The 19,973-nt window shown below is 52.2% G+C and overlaps 1 protein-coding gene across 1 annotated transcript in view; it reads left to right on the top strand.

Annotated features, from left to right (window-relative positions):
* The window catches only part of TMEM132C (transmembrane protein 132C), a 307,760-nt gene that overhangs the window by 99,754 nt on the left and 188,033 nt on the right, over nucleotides 1-19,973 (top strand). The window contains exon 2 of the mRNA XM_086681440.1: nucleotides 6,196-7,087. Within this exon, the coding sequence (XP_086537566.1) occupies nucleotides 6,196-7,087 (892 nt within the window). The remainder of the gene's footprint in view (nucleotides 1-6,195; nucleotides 7,088-19,973) is intronic.

Below are 19,973 nucleotides of genomic sequence, written 5' to 3'. Positions count from 1 at the left end.
CCTCAGGAACGGCCTTACGCCACAAGCGTGCCTGTCCTCTCCCGGATTGACGCGGGTTTGGCCAGAATCCTTCCTCTGTCTCTTTTGTGCCTTTGGTGAAGCCCTGAACGCCTCGCGTGCGAATCGAGTTAGCTTACGCTCTCCCAGCCTCAGCTTGACTGACATTCCCGGACTGGACGGATCTTTCTGGAAGGGGACTGTCCTCTTGGCATCACTGGCCTCCAGCCCGTCGATGCCGGGAGCATCCCCTTCTCCCGGTTGAGAGAATCGGGAATGTTCCCAGGCATTACCAGGTGCCTGTCGGAGACAAAACCACCCTTCGTTGGGAACCCGTTGTGCAGCCTCAGACAAGACACTGATGTTTTTTTCTTAGAGCTCAAATACGCTAACTTTCCTAGGTGTTTGCTTTCCTCGGGGCAAAATGAACACATATCCGCTTCTTTTTGTCTCTCAGACAATGCTTTTAAAATCAAATAGCAGGGGCGCCTGGGTGGCGCAGTCGGTTAAGCGTCCGACTTCAGCCAGGTCACGATCTCGCGGTCCGTGAGTTCGAGCCCCGCGTCAGGCTCTGGGCTGATGGCTCAGAGCCTGGAGCCTGTTTCCGATTCCGTGTCTCCCTCTCTCTCTGCCCCTCCCCCGTTCATGCTCTGTCTCTCTCTGTCCCAAAAATAAAATAAACGTTGAAAAAAAAAAAATTAAAAAAAAAATCAAATAGCAAACCCAACACGGCGTAAACCCGGCCCGTCTGGAGAGTCTTTGAAACGCTCGTGTGCCATGTTTTACGTTCTCCAGCTGAACAGGAAAGCAGGACCTAGGATTTTTACCAAGTGCCCGAGGCACATTCACTGCTTACTCCATTCACAGCAAACCCCGGCCCCAACCCATGCCCCTAGACCGCCTTCCTGCTCCTCACGTGCCGAGGCCCCGAGCCTCTCCTGCTGGGATCCTCTGTTCATGCCCCCTCCCGGGGGGGTCCTGTCTCCCATCTGGCCGACTTTCATGTCCCAGCCCAGAGAGAATCAGCTCCGAAGAATCCTCTCCAGTCAACACATCCACAAATGAGCATCGTGATGAAGGTGGTGTGCGTCCTGTTGGCCGAAAGGGTCATTTCCCCCCGTGTTATTCTGTCTGGGTGCAAGTGACACGGACCTCTCCTGTGTTCGCTATCTTAGAATCTCAAAAACCCAATTTCTGGCAGCAGCTTTCCCGTAGAGTTCTCCAATGAACACCTGATGGAGTGTTCCAATATCCCCAACACCGACAGGCAACACAGATAAAGAAAATGGATCAACAGGAAGGGAGACAGCAAATGAACGTGCCGTCAACCAGGAGAACAGATAAAAAGGTGCCACCATCAACTGCTCCCTTGTCCCCCTCTCTATGGCCTTAGGGAACCAGCATCGGACTTTTCCAGGGTTACTGTTTCAGATCAATGCAAATTACCGAATCATCCTATCTCTCTGGGAGACGTGGGAGCAGGTGAACCAGAAGGCGGTGGTGGATGTTTGTGCTCGATGGGTCACGGTGGCCATGGAATAGTTTCCTTGCCCTCGGCAGATCGAGGGTCGGGAGACAGATACAGGGAAGGCTGGCAGTCCCCTCTGCTTCCTTAATCTGTTGGGTCAGGGTCCCCAAAACGTGAGATGAGTTTGGGTGATGGACAGGGTCGCAGCGTGGGAGGACGCCCATGGTTGATTTTGGGGGGGTACGGTGACACGGTGTGAAGTCACCCGAGTCTCACAAATGAGAAAGCGATTCCCTTTTCAGTTCTGTTTGGATTATTCTAATTCCATCAAGGAGAAAGTCTCATTTTGGTGTCCTGTGTCTTTAGCACCTCACACTCAATAACCTCCCCACTTCACAAAGAAAGGGCGAGTGTTAGGCTCAGAGCCATAGACTGGCAACAGTTGGGAGCATTGGGTCCACTGGGATTATCTAAACAAATGTATGAATTAATTGCCTGATGTTTGATTAAGTATTTACTCTAATAAGTTATCGATAAAATCATTGATTAAGTTGTAGTGCGTAACTACACGGCTGATGTCATGAACGTGTTATCGGAGTGTCCGAAGCTTAGGAAACACCATCTTTGGTTTGAATTATTGTGTGTGCAGGGAGCTGTTCCTGGCCATCATGGGCGTACATATGCTCAATAGATTCTTGTTTTTGAAGACTTTCTATTTTTAGACCAGGTTTAGGTTCACGGCAAAATTGAGGAGAAGATACAGAGAGTTCCCATGTACCTGGAGTCCCTCGTTTACGCTAGGGTTGACTCTTGGTGTTGTACCTTCTGTAGGTTTGGACAAATGTGTAACGACATGTGTCTAGTGTTGCAGTATCATACAGAGTATTTTCACTGCTCTTAAAAAATTCTCTCTGCCGTACTCGTTGGCTGAAGTAAGTCACGTGGCAACGTAGATGCAAGGAGTGGGCCAAGAGACTCTTCTTCTTGAAGGGAGGGCTGCAGGGCCACATGCAAAAGGTATAGATACAGGAGGAGAACTGGGTCCATTTTTAATTGCTGCACACAACTACTGTTTTGTCCCAAATGTTTGGCTCTATCTACCTACTTATCTATCTACTTCCTATGCATCCATCCATCCATCCATCCATCCATCCACCCACCTGTCCATCCATCCATTCCCATTCCTGTCCATTCATCCATCAATCCACCCATCTGTCCATCTGTCCATCCATCCATCCATCCATCCACCCACCCACCTGTTTGTCCATCCATCCATCCACCCACCCACCTGTTTGTCCATCCATCCATCCATCCATCCATCCATCCATCAATCCACCCATCTGTCCATCCATCCACCCACCTGTTCATCCATCCATCCATCCATCCACCCACCTGTCCATCCATCCATTCACATTCCTGTCCATTCATCCATCAATCCACCCATCTGTCCATCTGTCCATCCATCCATCCATCCACCCACCTGTTTGTCCATCCATCCATCCGTCCATCCATCCATCCATCCATCAATCCACCCATCTGTCCATCCATCCACCCACCTGTTCGTCCGTCCATCCATCCATCCATCCATCCATCCATCCATCCATCCATCCATGGAAACTGAAGCTCCCAGAATGTGAGAACTTGCTCAAGATCCCATGATGGTTCAGTAGGTCAACCCTTGACACCTCTATGGCCAACCTTCATGCCTTTAACCACCGTAGTAGACCCACTTCCTTCTTCACGGTGTCTGTCTCTTCTTGCTCACATTAAATCTCTCATGAACTGGAAAATTTGGAACTGCATTTAGCGGGAAGGTAAGAGCGAGGCGCTTTTTCCTCCACCAGAAAGGTAAGGAGTGACCTACTTAAATAACAGAGAATCCCGAGAGAGAAGACAGCTAGACAGCACACCCACTCCAGCTTTACTTTATAGAAAACAAAGTCAGCATTTACAAAAAAACAAAAGGTCCTATTTTAGGCTTTGTTGGGCATGGAAAATCCACAAAAACGTGGAAAAAAAGGAATCCCTACTTGCAGACAGAGTGAAAAACGAGGAGAAGGCTTCGTGGTGGTGCTTTCTTTGGCGGGGAGCACCCAGCACGCACAGGCTTAGCATCCTGCTCCGCTCCTTCAGAGAGCCTGCAGCCCCCTTCGCCCCAAACAAATCAGCCTCCAAATCTCCACGCTTCGGGGCTTCAGGGCGTTTTCGGAGAGGGATGGGCACCGGAGAATAAAACATCTGATGTGGCGGTTCAGCTCGGGTTTTATAAAGTATTGCAGGTAGCTTAAATAGTCCATGGATCGTTTAAGGACACGGAACCAGAACTCTTTCTGGGATGTCCGACGCTGGCAGGGCCTTTTGAGGGCGATTTACCCCGGTTCTGGAAAGGAGAGGAGAGAGGAGAGAGAGGGGTGTTACCCTTGTTACTGGTGGTGTCAGCTCCCAGTCTCCGGCCAAGAGCAGGAGAGGACGCCGACTCTTTGAAAAGCCGTCTTGACAGCCCAGCCCTTTTGGCCTCGGTGCCACCGAGAGCAGCTTTGATCGGCCAGCTGGTGTCCCTGCCGGGGGAGGATTAGGGGGGCTGCAGAGCTGAGAGGCACAGGCCGCCCCATGTGCTGGATGGGCTGTGCCTGCCGCGGTCAGGAGGAAGGCCAGCGGGGGAGAGAGCACTCCCCTCTTCCTCAGTATAGGAACGGGGGGCCACGTCCGCGTTGCTGGGCTGGTTTTCAAAGACAAGGGCAAGGCCACGGGCCTCGGGGGCCTCGCAAAGTCAGCCACTGGGCGCTTGAACCTCCTAGTCGCGTATGTAGTGAGTTTTCGTGAGCCACCCACAAGTACGAGCCAGGGGGCACCTCTCGAGAGGAGAACCTTCAAACGGCAAGGAGCCTGCTGGCCGTATTGCAGGCCGTGCCTGTGGGGGACAGAGAAGGGCGGGCAGGCAGGGGAGATGCTCTCTCCCGTCTCAGCGCCGAGCTCCCGCCCCCGGTGGGGACTCACTGGGCTGCAGACACCAGTCGGGGCTTTCCAACTCAGGTGCACCTGGAGGTCAAGCAGGTGACTTAACTGAGCCCCGTGGCCTGCTGAGCGTCTCGCCCGCTTGTTGCCGCGTCCTCCCATGTGTAAGGGGAAGCTGGAAACCCAGATGCCTCCCAGCCGTTAAAGATGGTTCGCATTCTTAGGGATTCTTTTTTTTTTTTTTTTAAATTTTTTTTTCAACGTTTATTTATTTTTGGGACAGAGAGAGACAGAGCATGAACGGGGGAGGGGCAGAGAGAGAGGGAGACACAGAATCGGAAACAGGCTCCAGGCTCTGAGCCATCAGCCCAGAGCCTGACGCGGGGCTCGAACTCACGGACCGCGAGATCGTGACCTGGCTGAAGTCGGACGCTTAACCGACTGCGCCACCCAGGCGCCCCTCTTAGGGATTCTTTAAAACGCTATGGGCAAGGGGCTCCTGGGGGGCTCAGTCGCTGAAGCGTCCGGCTTCGGCTCAGGTCACGATCTCACGGTCCGTGGGTTCGAGCCCCATGTCGGGCTCTGTGCTGGCAGTTCGGAGCCTGGAGCTGCTTCCAATTCTGTGTTTCTCTGTCTGCCCCTCCCCAGCTTGTGCCCTGTCTGTCTCTCTCTCTCTCTCAAAAATAAATAAACATTAAAGAGTTTTTTTTAAATACTGTGGGCAAAACAAAGCCCATCGCCATGCTGGGTAGGATGCCGTAAGTGAGCAGTTTGCAAGATCGCCCCATTTGCCCTTTTTTTTTTTTCCTGTTTTGACTTTATGAATTTTTTTGTTCTGCAAAACATTTAAACAATCCTTTACATAGGCAAGGTTATCACTTTGTTGAAAATTGCATTTGGATCTGGAGTCATAATTAGAAAGCGTTCCCTACACTCAGCTCGTAAAGGAATTCATCCATTGTTTTCTTTTAGTACTGAAAAAAATTTATTTCCTTTTATCTAGATCACTGATTTACATGAAGTTTATTCGTGGGTATGGTGTGAGATATGGATCTAATGTTGTCTTTTGTCTCAGGTGGCTAGCCAGTTGTCCCAGAACCGTTTATTAAAGTGTCTCTTTGGGGCACCTGGGTGGCTCAGTCAGTTAAGCATCCGACTCTTGATTTCAGCTCAGGTCTTGATCTCACAGTTTGTGAGATGGAGCCCTGCATCAGGCTCTGCACAGACGGCGTGGAGCCTGCTTGGCATTTTCTCTCTCTCTCTCTCTCTCTCTCTTTCCGGCGCAAAATAAATAAACATTAAAAAAGCAAAAACAGAGGTCTCTTTTCGCCTCACGATCTGGGTACTGCCTTTATCACACGCTAAATTTCCAGATGCACCCGAGTTCTTTTATGGACCCCTCGGTTCCACTGATCCGTTTCTCTGTTCACGTATCCCTGCCATTAAATGTTTTAAACTCACGCAGACCATTAATAAACATCCTGACTCTACACCCACAGGTATCTTGCCAGCTTTTTGTCACATGGACATAGGAGATCGTCACTGCTGAAGCGTTCCCAGGGAACAAAAATCTAGAGCTCCAGGCTCCAGTATATACTTGGCATAGCGCACAGTCCTTTACTGGCTGATCCCGGGAGGACCGTGAAAACGCTGGCCACGTGGGCTTTGGAATGTTCCTCCTCGTTTCTGAGTTGCTTGTGGGCCTGCTGTGTTCCCAGGAATCCAGTAATGACCCGTTCTCTGTCTTTTTTTCTTGTCTCCCGTTGCCCCCGCAGTGATCGAGGGCCGCGGGGTCACCGACGACGTGCACAGGTTCTCCTCGCGGCCGCCCTACCTGCCCGTGAGCTACCACATCCTGGGGGCCGAGACCGCCTTCTTCCTGAAGGAGGCCAGCCAGGACGCCCTGCACAACTCCAGCCTGCGCACGAGAGTCGAGTCCTTCTTCACGTACAAGGCCACGAGGCCCCCGGCGCTCAACGCCAGCTACGGGCCCTTCTCCGTGCAGAAGGTGGTGCCCCTGGACCTGATGGTCCCTTCCAACCTGCTGGGGCCGGCCAGCAAGTTCGGCCTCAACTGGAAGCTGAGGGCGCACATCGTGCGGGACAAGGTGTACCTGAGCCGCCCCAAGGTGCAGGTGCTTTTCCATCTGCTGGGCCGGGACTGGGCGGCGCGGAGCCCGGGCGAGAGACTGCCCTGCCTGCGGGTGTTCGCCTTCCGGGAGACCCGGGAGGTGCGGGCCGGCTGCCGGCTGCAGGGGGCCCTGGGGCTGTGCGTGGCCGAGCTGGAGCTGCTGGCCGGCTGGTTCGGGCCCCCCACCGTGCTGGCCGGGAGGAAGAAGGCGCCGGGGCCGCCCGAGGGGAGCCCCGTGGAGCTCTACTATGCCGTGCAGCCGGGGGACGGGCGCGGGGACTGTGCCGGCGGCGGGGACGCCAGGAAGGGCAACTCCATCCGGCCGGGGAGGGACGGGCCGGAGGAGGCCGTGCCCCGCCTGCAGAGGATCGGGAGCGTCAGCCTCTACCGGGCCCAGGACAGCGTCCAGCTCCGCGAGCTGCGTCTGGACAGCAACGTGGCCATCTGGCTGCCCTCCCAGCCCGTGAAACAAGGAGACGTGGTCACTGCCTACGTCAGCGTCGCCAACAACTCCACCGTGGACCTCTTCATCCTGAGGTAGGTGTCCCGCCTGGCCCGTGGCAGCCTGGGCCCTTGGCCCCCTGTGGGGACCCTCTGGCTTCGCGGTGAAGCCACGTTCGTGCATGCGGCCCCCCACGTGCATTCGGTAGCCCCTCTTACGTCGTGGGTGAGGGGGCGGGAGGAAGGGGGCCAGAAACCGCTTCCGAAGGAAACAAATGGGAAGGAGTCGCTCTTCTTTGACCTTGAGTTGCCATCGAACTTGGAGGAGAAGGATGTGATTTTTTCTTTCGTTTGATTTCCTTTGTAGATACGCAGACAGCACTTATGTGACGGAGACCATAAGGTCCCAGGGCCCGAGAAAAGACCTAGGGTTTTTGATGCTCCGTTTTGGGCGTGCGTGGGCAAAGGGGCAAGGACATGCCCTTTATAAAAAAATCCTTGAGGTTCAATGCTGCCAAGTCGGGGCTGGGGAAGCCTCAGTTCCTGAGCCCAGGTTAGCGGTGATTAAAGGAGAAATCGCCACACGGAGGTGTTGCGTCTTCTAAAAAAAGAAAGAACAGAAAGTCAGTCGAAGCAACAGAATAACCCGGCTGCCGTCACCGCAGCTGGCTCAGCAGATGGCTCAGGTTCTAATAGGGTTTCTCTGTGACTCTGTGTGACGATTCCGAGTTCGGTACAGGAGCCTCTGTTATCTGAGGATTATCATACTGGGGAAAAGCCACTTACGGCAAATCCTCTTAAATTGTGGACCCGGATTTCATAATAATGAGAAAATATTTTATTGAGATTTGTTTAAAAGATAACAATGATAAGAATCGCTTCCCTCCCCCCACCCCCTTTCTAGTTAAGAAGGTCTTGGGTTATACTTACAGCTACGCTGTGGTTCTTTTTAGAATAAAAAAAAAAAATCACACTTGGAAAGAATTGCTCGGGAAAAGTATCTGCAGAATAGAATGGTGGCATTTTATCGCATTTTTCTTTTGGTTTAAGTTTTGTCATTTACCTTGAAGAATGGTCATCTTCAAAGGCTGTGTTTGTGTTTGTTTTCATAAGATGCCCTCAGAGGTTTCGAGATGTGTCTCCAGGCATTGTCTTCATCCCCCGGGATTCAGATAATTCTCTAAAGCGGCTGTCTTGTCATTGTCCTTGTAATCGTTTTCTTTCAATTTTTAAGTGGGCTGATTGTATCCGCTCTCCCATTGCGTTCTTGGATGTGATCGAGGGCTTCTACAACATGGCTATGAAATCCCACGTCTTTTACAAGATACCAAGTTTGCCCTGCGGGGATTCCCAGTGCGGCTACACTGTCAGCCTCAGTGGTCAGCCAGACCCCCGCTGACTGTGTGTGAGAGGACGGACACACCTCCCTGTCAGGGCACCGGTGACTTCACGGCAATGTCAACCTTACAACCGCGGGGCCAGGATAGCAAATATTGAGATAAGAGGATCAGGGTTTGCTTCCTCCCATCTTTGATGGGAAAGATACAGGGAAGGTGTGAGTTTTGTTCTTCCTGAGTTCCTTAGCATGCTCGGTTCCAGATCGTTTCATTCTAAATAAAATAAATACATGCGGCCCTGGCTTTGGAACGTAGATGCACAAGACGGAACCAACGGCACCAGTGGTGAGGAACCAGCACAGTTCTGAGCCCAAGTCTTCTGCTTCCCGGGTTGTGCCAGCTCCCTGTGCCTCTGTCCCCTCATGTCTACATCAGATGCCATCGTAGCCTATCCTGTTCTACAGGGGAGGCCCCCGAGGGCCAGTATTTATTCGTTAAGGCTTGTAACAGTGCCTGGCACATAAAAGGTGCGTATATGAGGGTTGTGTTTGGACATCCATCAAAACTTGCAGAAGTGCTGAATTCTGTTTCAGCAGTAAGAGGACATCACCGTGCCTTGCATGAAACTGCAGCTGCCTGCTCTGTTCTCGACATCCTATTGATTCCCGCTTCACCGTGATTTTCTTTGAAGAGCAAAACTATTTTGTTTTTTGTTTTTTGGGTTTTTTTTTTTTTTTTTTTTTAATAACGACAAGCCATTTGGAGCACAGAGGGCAGTGATGGCGGGGTCCGGGGCTGGACGCTGCTTAATGCCGTGAAGTGCGGCAGCCTTGTTTCTGCCTTCCTGATCTTTCCAACCCCAGACCAGAGTCCTGGGGGAGAGGCAGGAATGACTCCCACACGGGAGACCCGAGGGATGTGGCTCCCATGACCGATGGGCAGACTGTGCAAGAAGCAGGCTTTCCCTTTCTAGATAATATATTTCATTTAAAGAAATTGTGTTTAAGTTTATTTATTTTTTTTTTTTTGAGAGAGACAGAGAGAGAGAGAGAGAGAATCCCAAGCAGGCTCTGAGCTGTCAGCACAGAGCCCAACACAGGGTTCAAACCCACAAACCGCGAGATCATCACCTGAGCCGAGGCTGGATGCTTAACCAACTGAGCTACTCAGGCGCCCCTATTTATTTATTTTGAGGACAAGAAAGCAAGGTTGCGTGAGCAGAGGAGGGATGGAGAGAGAGAGAGAGAGAGAGAGAGAGGGAGAACCCCAAGCAGGATCTGCACTGTCAGTGTGGAGCCTAAGTGGGGCTCCAACCCACAACCTTGGGGTCCTGATCTGAGCCAAAATCAAGAGTCTGATGTTCAACTGACTGAGCCACCCGGGTGCCTCCAAAATAATTTTCCTGTTTAAATACATTGTTCCAAGGATAGAAATACAGTAAGAGAACAGGAGGGGACCCACACAGATGCGGCAGGAACAGCGAGTCTGCCCCTTCCTCCCTGCCAGGGCGCGTGCTCACGGGAACCCACACCCAGCTGCCCTCCACCCTTCCCTCCCACAGGAGAAACCCATCTTGCCCGTCACTGTTACCTTTCTCCTCAGAAATTCCAGGGCCTTGAGGAGTCCTTGAAAGGCCTCTCCTGACTCTGAAATCCCCCCTCATTCTCCCCTGTCATCTTTCACCATGGCTTTGACGACAAGGCTGTATTTGGAGACATCCAGGACTTTTTGGGAATCATTACAGGGCCACTACCCTGTATTGGAACCCGGCCTGGGCCTCCTTTCTAAGACCATTTTCACGAATGAGACCCTCTTCCATAGGCAAAAAGCAGCAGCCTCCTTTTCACTGGAGACTTCATGAATTTAATTCAAAGGCAACCCCAGTTTTATGATCAAAGTCAAGACGTGGAAAGTTGAAGCGTTGTGTCCTTTAGTCGTAACGTTATTTGGAAAACCTACCTGAGAACGTGACAAAGAATGATCACCACCATAAATGAAGCACGCATAACCGGAGGTGTTTCATAGACACATCTACGTGTGTCCGTCCAGTGGGCAAGGCCCCTTGGTCCCTTGTCACACGTCGAACCACAGAGCAAATGTATATGGAATTCATGCAAAACCAAATACCTGATGTCAAGCTTGTATCACATACGTTCCTTTCTGTGGATGTTCTCCTTCACGACTGATGGAGACTTCTTGATCAATGTCAAGATTCCTTATAGCGGGCGGAAGCGTCGTTCCCTATTCTGGGGACTTCCAAAATACATTGACGGTGGGAGTCGTCGGTCCTGAAAATTCCCGTTGCCATCCCCACGTGCCTGAATGTTCCGGAAGCTCTCGGGATGCTGAGGGTGGCTCTCATTCCCGACCACTGCTTCCTCAAAGCCCCGTGTTACATGAGGTTTACAGTTTCTTCCTGTGTTGGGATCAATGTTCGCTTTACCTCCGTGGGTCCACACCTTGCAGGTCATTAAAGGGCTGAGCAGGGAAGGCCACTGCCCCTTGGCCTTGTCACTGAGCAACGAAATTGATACCTTCAGATGCCAAAGAGGTGGCCCATTGTCTGCTGCGGCTGGGGACAGGCTTGCTTCCTTGTGTCCAAAGTTCAGGAAAACAAGAACCAGAAGTAAAACCGATGAATCCCTGAAGTCATAGTCAGCAAACGTTTACTGTGAACACACCGGAAGGACACTGCACACTGGGAGCCCTCCAGCCAAAACATGGAATGAGGCTTGAGTGGGGTGTATGTTAGAAAGTGGTTCCCAGAAGGGCACCTGGGGGGCTCAGTCGGTCGAGCGTCCGACTTCGGCTCAGGTCACGATCTCGCGGTTCGTGGGTTCGAGCCCCGCGTTGGGCTCTGTGCTGACGGCTCAGAGCCTGGAGCCTGCTTCCAATTCTGTGTGTCTCTCTCTCTCTGCCCTTCCCCCACTCTCACTTTGTCTCACTCTTTCTCTCAAAAATAAATAAATGTAAAAAAAATAAACAATAAAACAAAATAAAAGAACTCTTAAAATACAGAAATCGGCTCCTGGGTGGCTCAGTCAGTTAAGCATCCGACTTCGGCTCAGGTCCTGATCTCGCGGTCCGTGAGTTCGAGCCCCGCGTTGGGCTCTGTGCTGACAGCTCGGAGCCTGGAGCCTGCTTCGGATTCTGTGTCTCCCTCTCTCTCTGTTTCTCCCCCACTTGTGATCTGTGTCTCCCTCTGTCTCTCTGCCCCTCCCCTGCTAGCACTGTCTCTCTCAAAATAAATAAACATTTAAATTTTTTTTTTTTTTTAAAGAAAAGAAAAGGGAAGGGGAGGAAGCAGTTCCCAGAGCCTGGAGGCACGGACTGTTTCTTCTTCACGGGCGTTGGCTACAATATTAGGATTTTTCTTAAATGGAAGGAAATGGGTTACTGGTTACCTCCTCTCCATTTGGGGGAACAGTTTAAATCTTGCTTATGGTTTCCAGAGGCATAAGCAAGCAATGACCCAGGTCAGGTTGGCCTCGCCTGTCTTGCCAAACAAGCTCACCGAAAAGCTTTGCTTGTGTGACCCACCTGGGTTTGTCGGCTCAGGGAGTTCCCAAGGCTGGTCTCTGCTTGTGTGTGGTTTCAATACACCCCCACCGCTTTGGGTGAGCAGAGTGTGAGCAGCTCGCCTGGTGTGACTGTCACGTCACTGCTGGTGCGGCGTCCAGGCTGAGGACCCCCACGTTCGCTGCTCCAACATTCGCCATCATGCACGCGGGCGGGCTGACTGTTGAGTTCCTTCAGGCGTCCGGTCCTGATGGACATGGATTGATGTGTGAGTGACCGCCGAGGGGCATCTAAGACCTTGGGGAGGAGACAGAGGTCAATAGGATGACCAAAGAGTAAAACAGTCCCCCAGAGCAGAGGTTCCCAGAAGCCAAGACTTAGCCAACTGAGCAACTCAAGTGGGTTGTAATCAGATTCAAGTTCTACCGGTCGAGGTCAATCCACATTATTTTCCCAGTGATTTCACACAGGTGCAAGGTGATGTGTTAGCGACCGCCTGTCCTCACGCTCACTTGGGACGAGATGGCCGTGAGCGTGTTTCATTTCAGGAGGGGGTGCTGCACGTGGGCTCTCCCCTGAACCAGGACTCTGAGCCCCGGGAGCGATCGCTAATTTAATAAGGAGGCATCTCTTTGGAAACAAAAGAATACGAAGGTGGATAATCCGAGCAGATGATAAGCAGTCTAGATCTGAGTTGGAAGCTCTTCAGAGGGTGGGGTTTCAGTCCCAGGGGTTTTCCCGGTTTGCGGGTTGACCCTTTGATGATGTGAACCTCGCGGCCTGTCGAGCGGCGGGCACGAAGGTCGTCCCCACGAGTTCCATCGCGGTGGTTTCTCTGACGTTCACAGGTAGATCACAAAACCCGAGAGACCACGGACAGTGAGGATCTGATCACTGTAGTTTTCCCCTGAAATACCATTTTTCTAGTCATTTCAAAGATACAGCGAAACTCATTTGTTTGTAAAAAAAAAAAAAAAGGCTAATTAAATGTGGATTATTGATGTAAATGTGGTCAGAATACGGATTCTGTGCATATTCCCCAGAATGACATTTTAGTAACAAGCTGTGGTCAGATCCAAAGGGCCTCACCTGCTCCCTAAAGTCAACCTCAGTTCTTAAAACTGTCTGGTAATAAGGAACATCAGACCTTTAAAGGGTCTTTATGCTAAGAAGCCACGCTAAGATCTTGTCTAATTGTCACTCATTACAAAGAGAACAGACTCTCGTTGAGCTTATACGAGTACATGTGTTATCGGGAAAAATGAGACTATTTCATAAGAGTTTCTGAATTCCGGGGCAATCAGGTGGGGAGAAAGAGACGAATGTTTCCGTCTTTGTTTACAGTCATACGCTTTGTCAAATTGCTGTGAGTTACAAACGTCTGAAGAGAGAGGAGGAAAGGGCTTCCTTCACTCGGCAAAACAAAATAGTAAAGAACCAGCAATGTTTGTCAAGTTATCAGAAGAAGCCTGTGTTCTGGAGGTCAGGTCGGGTCTTTGCAGACGAGGGACTTTGGCCTGTGGGAGAATCGAGCGTAGAGCGGGGCGTCTCTGTGACACAAGATGTACCAACGGTGACGGTGAAAGATCTGGAGAGTTCCCCCTGTGTCTAGACTTCTGTGGGCCTCGGCTTGTCACCCTGTGTCCCGCCAGCCCGTGACCAGCCAGCGGGCTGTCCTCTGGGGTGGCCGCCCTCTGCCCCGGCCGCCGCGGCACAGGAGCACGGTTAGGAATCTCGGCATCTCCTTTTCTGCTCGTTCATCCGGACCTTGTGTGTTTCTCCAGAGTTACTGACAAGGGAGCAGTAAGTCTCGGGTCCGCTTTGCCCTTTCTGGGTGGGTTTCGCGAGCCGGCACCGATAACGGAGCCTTCAGGGCATCAACCCGAAGAGATGATGTTTTTCTTTTTTGAGCAAAACACGGTGAGGTAAGGAGGTAGTCTTCCCGGAAGTAAAAATGGGACCAGAGGACAGACCCTGTGTGCCGCGCAGCTCCGTTAATGGCCCGTGCTTTGCTGAGGCCGGACCACAGGATCAGGGAGCAGGGGAGGTGTCCTCAGCGGATGGCACAGGAATGCGGGGCTCCTGACTCATGAGCTCTGTCCCGATTTGACGGGTGCATGTGTGCTGGGCATCCTTGTTAACCACCGACGTCCCCCCAACCAAATCAACGCATGTCGCCTACACTTAACAGCTCCTCTGTGTTTCCAGCATCTTCCGGTAAATAAAAGGGTAAAGGGGGGGGGCGGTGGGGGGAGGCAGGGAAGAAGCTTTTAAAGAGATGAGCCAAAGGGACTTAGTATGCAGGGATGTGGGGGGGAGAGAATTATTTCTGCAAACGGGATGAGATCTGTCAGCAGACTCAGTCCTAGATCCTAAATGTGTCGGGGGGGGGGGGGGGGCGTGCAGGTCGCGTCATAGGCTGGCTGTCCCCTCCTCTAAGAGGATTCTGTGACCCTGACCTTTGACAGGCAGACCTGGTTCCCAGCCAGCCCCGGGGGCAAAGGGCCGGGGCTGGGCTCCCGCTGGTGGGTAGCTGGTGGGGGGATTCGTGGAGCGTGTCTTTCCTGCTAGACTGAGCCAGTCGGGGAGCTCTGCTGTGTCGTCTGCTTACACAAATACACAGAACACACAGATGCCCACAGCAACATTTTTCGTAACAGCCAACGCGTGGAAACCACCCCAATGCCCAGCGGCCGACGGATGAGCAAACTGCGATCTATCCACGCAGTGGCCTGTCCCGTGCAGAGGACGGAACGAACTAATGGTTTGGGCCACAGCGGGGATGCACTGGAAACCATGGTGCTTTGGTGGAAGAAGCCACCCACGGCGGCCGTCTCTCAAGCCCCTGCACGCGGTGGCGCGGGGACCCGGGTTTGCTGCTTTTGACGAGAAGCTGGAAACGTGGGCTTTAAGCACAGCCTTTGCGTTGATGCGTGTGGACAGGGGAATCGCTTCTCAGCCCCGCCGCGCAGGCCTGGGGACCCGATGGCGACCCTGGGCTGAGCTGTGTCTCCAGATCTAAGTCGTGGCTCCACACAGCAGATGTATTTGCCTCCCAGGGCTTCTGTAACAAACTACCCCGCCCTGGGGGCAGAAAGGGACGGAAACGTGTTCACACGCAGTTCCGGGGGCAGGAATCTGAAATCAGCCGGCAGGGCCGCACCCCCTCTGGGTGAGTGTCCTTCCCCCGTCTCTTCCCCATTCTGCTGGTATTTCTGCTTGTGCCTGCTTTGCTTCCCCCGCTGTGGTCGGTCCCTCTGGGTCCCCTCTGCGGCCGTGCCTCAGGTCCCCTCTCCTTCCCTCGCAAGGACCCCATCCGGACCTCCTGGACTACTCACGTCGGCCAAGACCGCTTCCCAGCGAGGCCGCATCCTGGGGTCCCCCGCAGACAGGAAGTCCCACCCACTCCGGAGAGGACAGACCACCCCAGGCATTTTGGAGCCTCCCACTCTGTCCTCCCAGGATCTTCTGAGTTACTACGTGCCCCTCGGCAGCTCCGACCGTAAGCGGAGCTACAGATGGGTGCTGGGCCTTCGCCACGTCGAGAACACCCCCTGCTCTGCTCGGTGCACCTGCACCTACGTTCTCCAACCCTCCCCCTGGTTACAGACCGCAGCCGGTGCATGCTGCTGTAAGTGAATTTGGGGGAGCTCTCTTTTCTTTCCCCGATGCCGTGTTGCCGTGTATGTCCAAGGACATGGAAAAGCCTCACCCCTGGATAATTCGACTCCCCGTTTCCAACTAGGCATCTGTCCCCAGGTCAGGTGGGGCGCTCAGGAGTGACCCGCGGTCCCCAGACTCATCGTCAGGAGGAGACCCCAAAACACAGTCGGGTTTGCACGGGCTGCACGTTCGGAGCTTGGTGCAGACAGTACGAGAAAGTCATTTTCCCAGTCTGCCTAAAATTCATTTCCCTGTTGAATGTCTCCGAAGGAGGGGTTTGTTTTCATTTTGTTCAGCTTGTCATTTTAAGTGTGTTCTCCTGGAACAGAGAAAAGGAACAATTTTCTTTCTGCTTGGGAAGACGTGAAGAAATAATGTTTCCTGCCCGGGGCCCCCGCCCCGGCTCCCCACAACACATCTGCGTTGCCAGGCAGCCCGGCTTCGGTGAGCCCGTTCGGCTGTTGTACGAAACACAGACTCCGCTTCTCTGAAAGCAGAAAGGAAGGGCCGCCTTCCTGACCCAGACCGGCCGCCTCCGTTCCACCTGCTTTAACCGATTTAAGTTACCGTAGTCTTCAGAAGAAAAGAAAATAATAAAAGGCGTCTTGGTTTTCGAGCTTCCCAGATCACAGCTGTGTCTGTTGCAAATGGTTTAGCACGTGCATAAGGGGACCTGGGACTTGCAGTCCTGTCTACCTGGGTGTGTTTGGGGAGCAGCGGTGGGCTGAGGGGTGAGTGATAATTGCAGAGGGAGCGTGGGGTACTCCAGTGTCCCAGAACACTGGGGTGTTTTTTGTAAAGACATTTATTTTAAAGTAGTCTGTACACCCAACGTGGGACTCGAACTCACAACCTGGAGATCAAGAGTCGCACTCTCAGTTGACTGGTGCCCTCATACTGGGGTATTTTTTTTTTTTAATTTTTTTTTCAACGTTTATTTATTTTTGGGACAGAGAGAGACAGAGCATGAACGGGGGAGGGGCAGAGAGAGAGGGAGACACAGAATCGGAAACAGGCTCCAGGCTCTGAGCCATCAGCCCAGAGCCTGATGCGGGGCTCGAACTCACGGACCGTGAGATCGTGACCTGGCTGAAGTCGGACGCTTAACCGACTGCGCCACCCAGGCGCCCCCTGGGGTATTTTTTTAAATGTTTATTTATTTTTGAGAAAGAGAGACAGAGCACGAGCAGGGGAGGGGCAGAGAGAGAGAGGGAGACACAGAATCTGAAGCAGGCTCCGGGCTCTGAGCTGTCAGCACAGAGCCCGACGCGGGGCTCGAACCCACGAACTGTGAGATCATGACCTGAGCTGAAGTCGGGCGCTTCACCGACTGAGCCACCCAGGCGCCCCTACACCATTTTATTTACAAAGGAGGGCTCCTGGAAATGGGGACATGAAGACAAGAGGACCTGTGGTGTTGGAGGCGATCGAAGGGGGAGAGAGGTGGGCAGTGGGTCTCAGGTCCAGCTTCCAGCCATTTCCTCAGGTGAGCCCAGTGACCATGGCTGGGGTCCCGGTGTCACTCGCCCTCTTTCCTCTGGAGTGAACCCATGTTCTCGAGGCCTGACCTTGCTGCCTTAGCCTAACTTATGTCAACTGGGGCTTTCTCTCTCTGTCACCTTACCTCAGAAGCATCAGCTAGAAGGACCAGCACGTTCGGACCTGGATGGTGGCTGTCGCTCAGGTGGAACCGTTTGGGGGGACAGCGCGTAGAGAAAGATGAAGACCGTATCTCACGTTTCCCTAGAATATCAGCATCCAGTGGCATCTCGTTCTGGTATTGTGCTCACTTTGGACGTGGTTTCCTGAAGAAAGCGTCTCTTCTTTTGAATGTCTCAGGGGGGCTTTTGAAAGATGGAATCCCCACAGCATTGGAGGACACAGGCTTTTAGAGGCTTTTACCCACTGCTCCCTGGATCAGACCCATGACTCCTGAGAATCCATATCCTGGCTTCTCCTGGGACTGCTGGTTGGATGGCCCTATTGGGCTTCTAGAAAATCATATTTACATAGCGTTTGGCAAGCCATTATTCACAGCACGCCATGCAGCTTTCTGAACAACCAATTCTGAGATTCATCCTCTCTCACCCCATCGTCCGAACCCCTGTCTTAATGCTTCCCCAACTCCTACTGGCTCCCTCCGTGGTGACTCCAATGGTTCCCAGCTCATACAACACTTAAGAGTTTGAAAGTGCACGTCTCCTACGATGAAATACCACCTCGCCCCCATTAGGATTGCTGCCGTCGAAAACCCAGAAAATGGCCAAGTGTCAATGAGGGTGTGCAGTAGGCAGAACCTTGTCTCCTGTGGATGGGATGTAAAATGGTGCAGCTGTTGTGAAAAACAATATGGCGGCACTTCAGAACACTAAAAGTAGAATTAGCGTATGATCCAGGAACTGCACTTTTGTGTGTGTGTGCCCCGAAGAAGTGAAGGCGGAATTTTGAAGAGACACTCATATACCCACAGCAGCATCGTTCACAACGACCAAGAAGCGGACGCAACCTGAGTGCCCACCAGTGGATGAATGGAGAGCCATTGGCGTCCACACACAACAATGGGATATGATTCAGCCTTTGAAAGGAAAGGGATTCTGACACCTGCTGCAACACGAATGAACCTTGGGGACATCATACAACGTGCAATAAGCCAGTCAGAAAATGACAAATACTGTGTGATTTCCTCTTACGGGAGGTACTTAGTCACAGTCATCCAGACACAGAGGAGGAGTGCGGTCGTCGGGGCTGGGGGGCTGGGGGCATTATCGCCGAACGGGCGAAGAGCTTCGGTTTCACAAGATGACATGAACTCTGGAGATGGGCCGTGGTGAGTGCGTTGAACGCTGCTGCACCATACGCTTAAAAGTGGTGATGATGGTAAAGTTTGCGTTCTGTGTGTGTGTTACCACCGCGACCACCACACCAGAAATGTGTAGGCGGACACTTTTGTCACAGATGAGCTGGAATTGAGTCTGCCTTATTGGAGCCACGTACCCATCCCTAATGCGTTTATCAGGACCAGCGAATTGGAACGTGCTCATTCAGCAGGCTACCCTTCACCTTTGCAAGTGGTGGATTAATCTCACTGCCAGGGGGCGGAGAGCAGAGGCAGAGTGTTTGACAAAGGGGAAACTGAGGTATCAGCACTGGAAGACAGTGGGTTTACCCACGGGCCCGACAAGATGCCCACCGGTAGCGTCGGGATGGGGTGTGAACTCTAGAGATGATGCTTGAGTTTGAATCCTGGACCCACGGTCTCCCAGCAGCAACACACAGACAGGCTCCTCCACTTTTCTGTGCCTCAATTTCTCTATGAGGATAAGAATCTTCGCAGCTACCCTTAGGGATGTTGCGAGGCTTAAATTGGATAGAATTTTAACCTGTGCTTGGCACATTTTGAGCACCTGGAAAATACCACTTATTATTGCATTATTATGTTTTTATTACTACATGTGTTTTTCCTGAAGTTACCTAGAGGACACGTTAAACAATTGTTTAGGTTTATTTATTTATTTTGAGAGAGAGAGAGTAGGGAGGGGGAGAGAGATGCAGGGCTCGAACTCAGGAACCGTGAGATCATGACCTGAGCCGAAACCAAGAGTTGGACGCTTGACCGACTGAGCCACTCGGGTGCCCCACACGGAGGGCACATTATAGCTGCTCTTGGTTGACAGCTTCCAGATGCACCTGAAGCTATTCTAACCGATGAACTTCCGTCTCTGTGGTAACGTCTGCATCCTTTAGGAGGAAGGATGCCCTTGCTTCCATTCAGGCAAAACCAGAGGTTCTCAACCAGGGATCAGATTTATCCCCCTTCCCGGGGGCCATTTGGAAACCTCCCATGACGTACTTGGTCATCAGAGCTGGGGGAGCGTTTCCTCTGGTATCTCATGCGTAGAGACCGGGGACGATGCTAGGTATTCCCCAACACACAGGACAACCTCCTTCTCCCCAACAAAGGATATCCCAACTCATAATGCCAATCAGTGATGCTGGCATTGAGAAACACAGAAGAAAACAAATGGTTGATGACCAGGGGCATGTCTGTAATCACAGGTGATAACCCATCTGCTCTTGGGTGTAGAAGGCAGCTGTGGTTCTCAGGGAATCATGACGGTCCCCATGAACATGTGGCAAGACGTGGCTGTTGGGAACATAACGGCCTTGCCTGGCAATGTAAGAGGTTCTGTTTCTTTGAAACACTCTTCCCAGATGTTGGCAGCAGAGAACGTGGCAACAAGCCATTAAAATCAAGGCCAATTTTCATGTTTACCAAAGAGCAAGGACCTGATCTAGTCAGTCTATACTTCACAATAAGTATATCTTAATATCCTTTCTTAAGAAAAAAGAAGGGCTTTGATAACATCAGAGAGGTATATTCACAGACAGAGCCCATCCCTGATAGCTCATTGGCAGAAAGCGTATCACACTTCAATTACATCCATCTCATTGGCGTTAATGAG

The sequence above is a fragment of the Puma concolor genome, chromosome D3, assembly GCF_028749965.1.
Source record: "Puma concolor isolate L17-30 chromosome D3, mPumCon1.1.hap2, whole genome shotgun sequence".
Classification (NCBI taxonomy): domain Eukaryota; kingdom Metazoa; phylum Chordata; class Mammalia; order Carnivora; family Felidae; genus Puma; species Puma concolor.
Note: the sequence above shows the minus strand (reverse complement) of the source record. Positions and strands in the feature narration are given on the sequence as shown.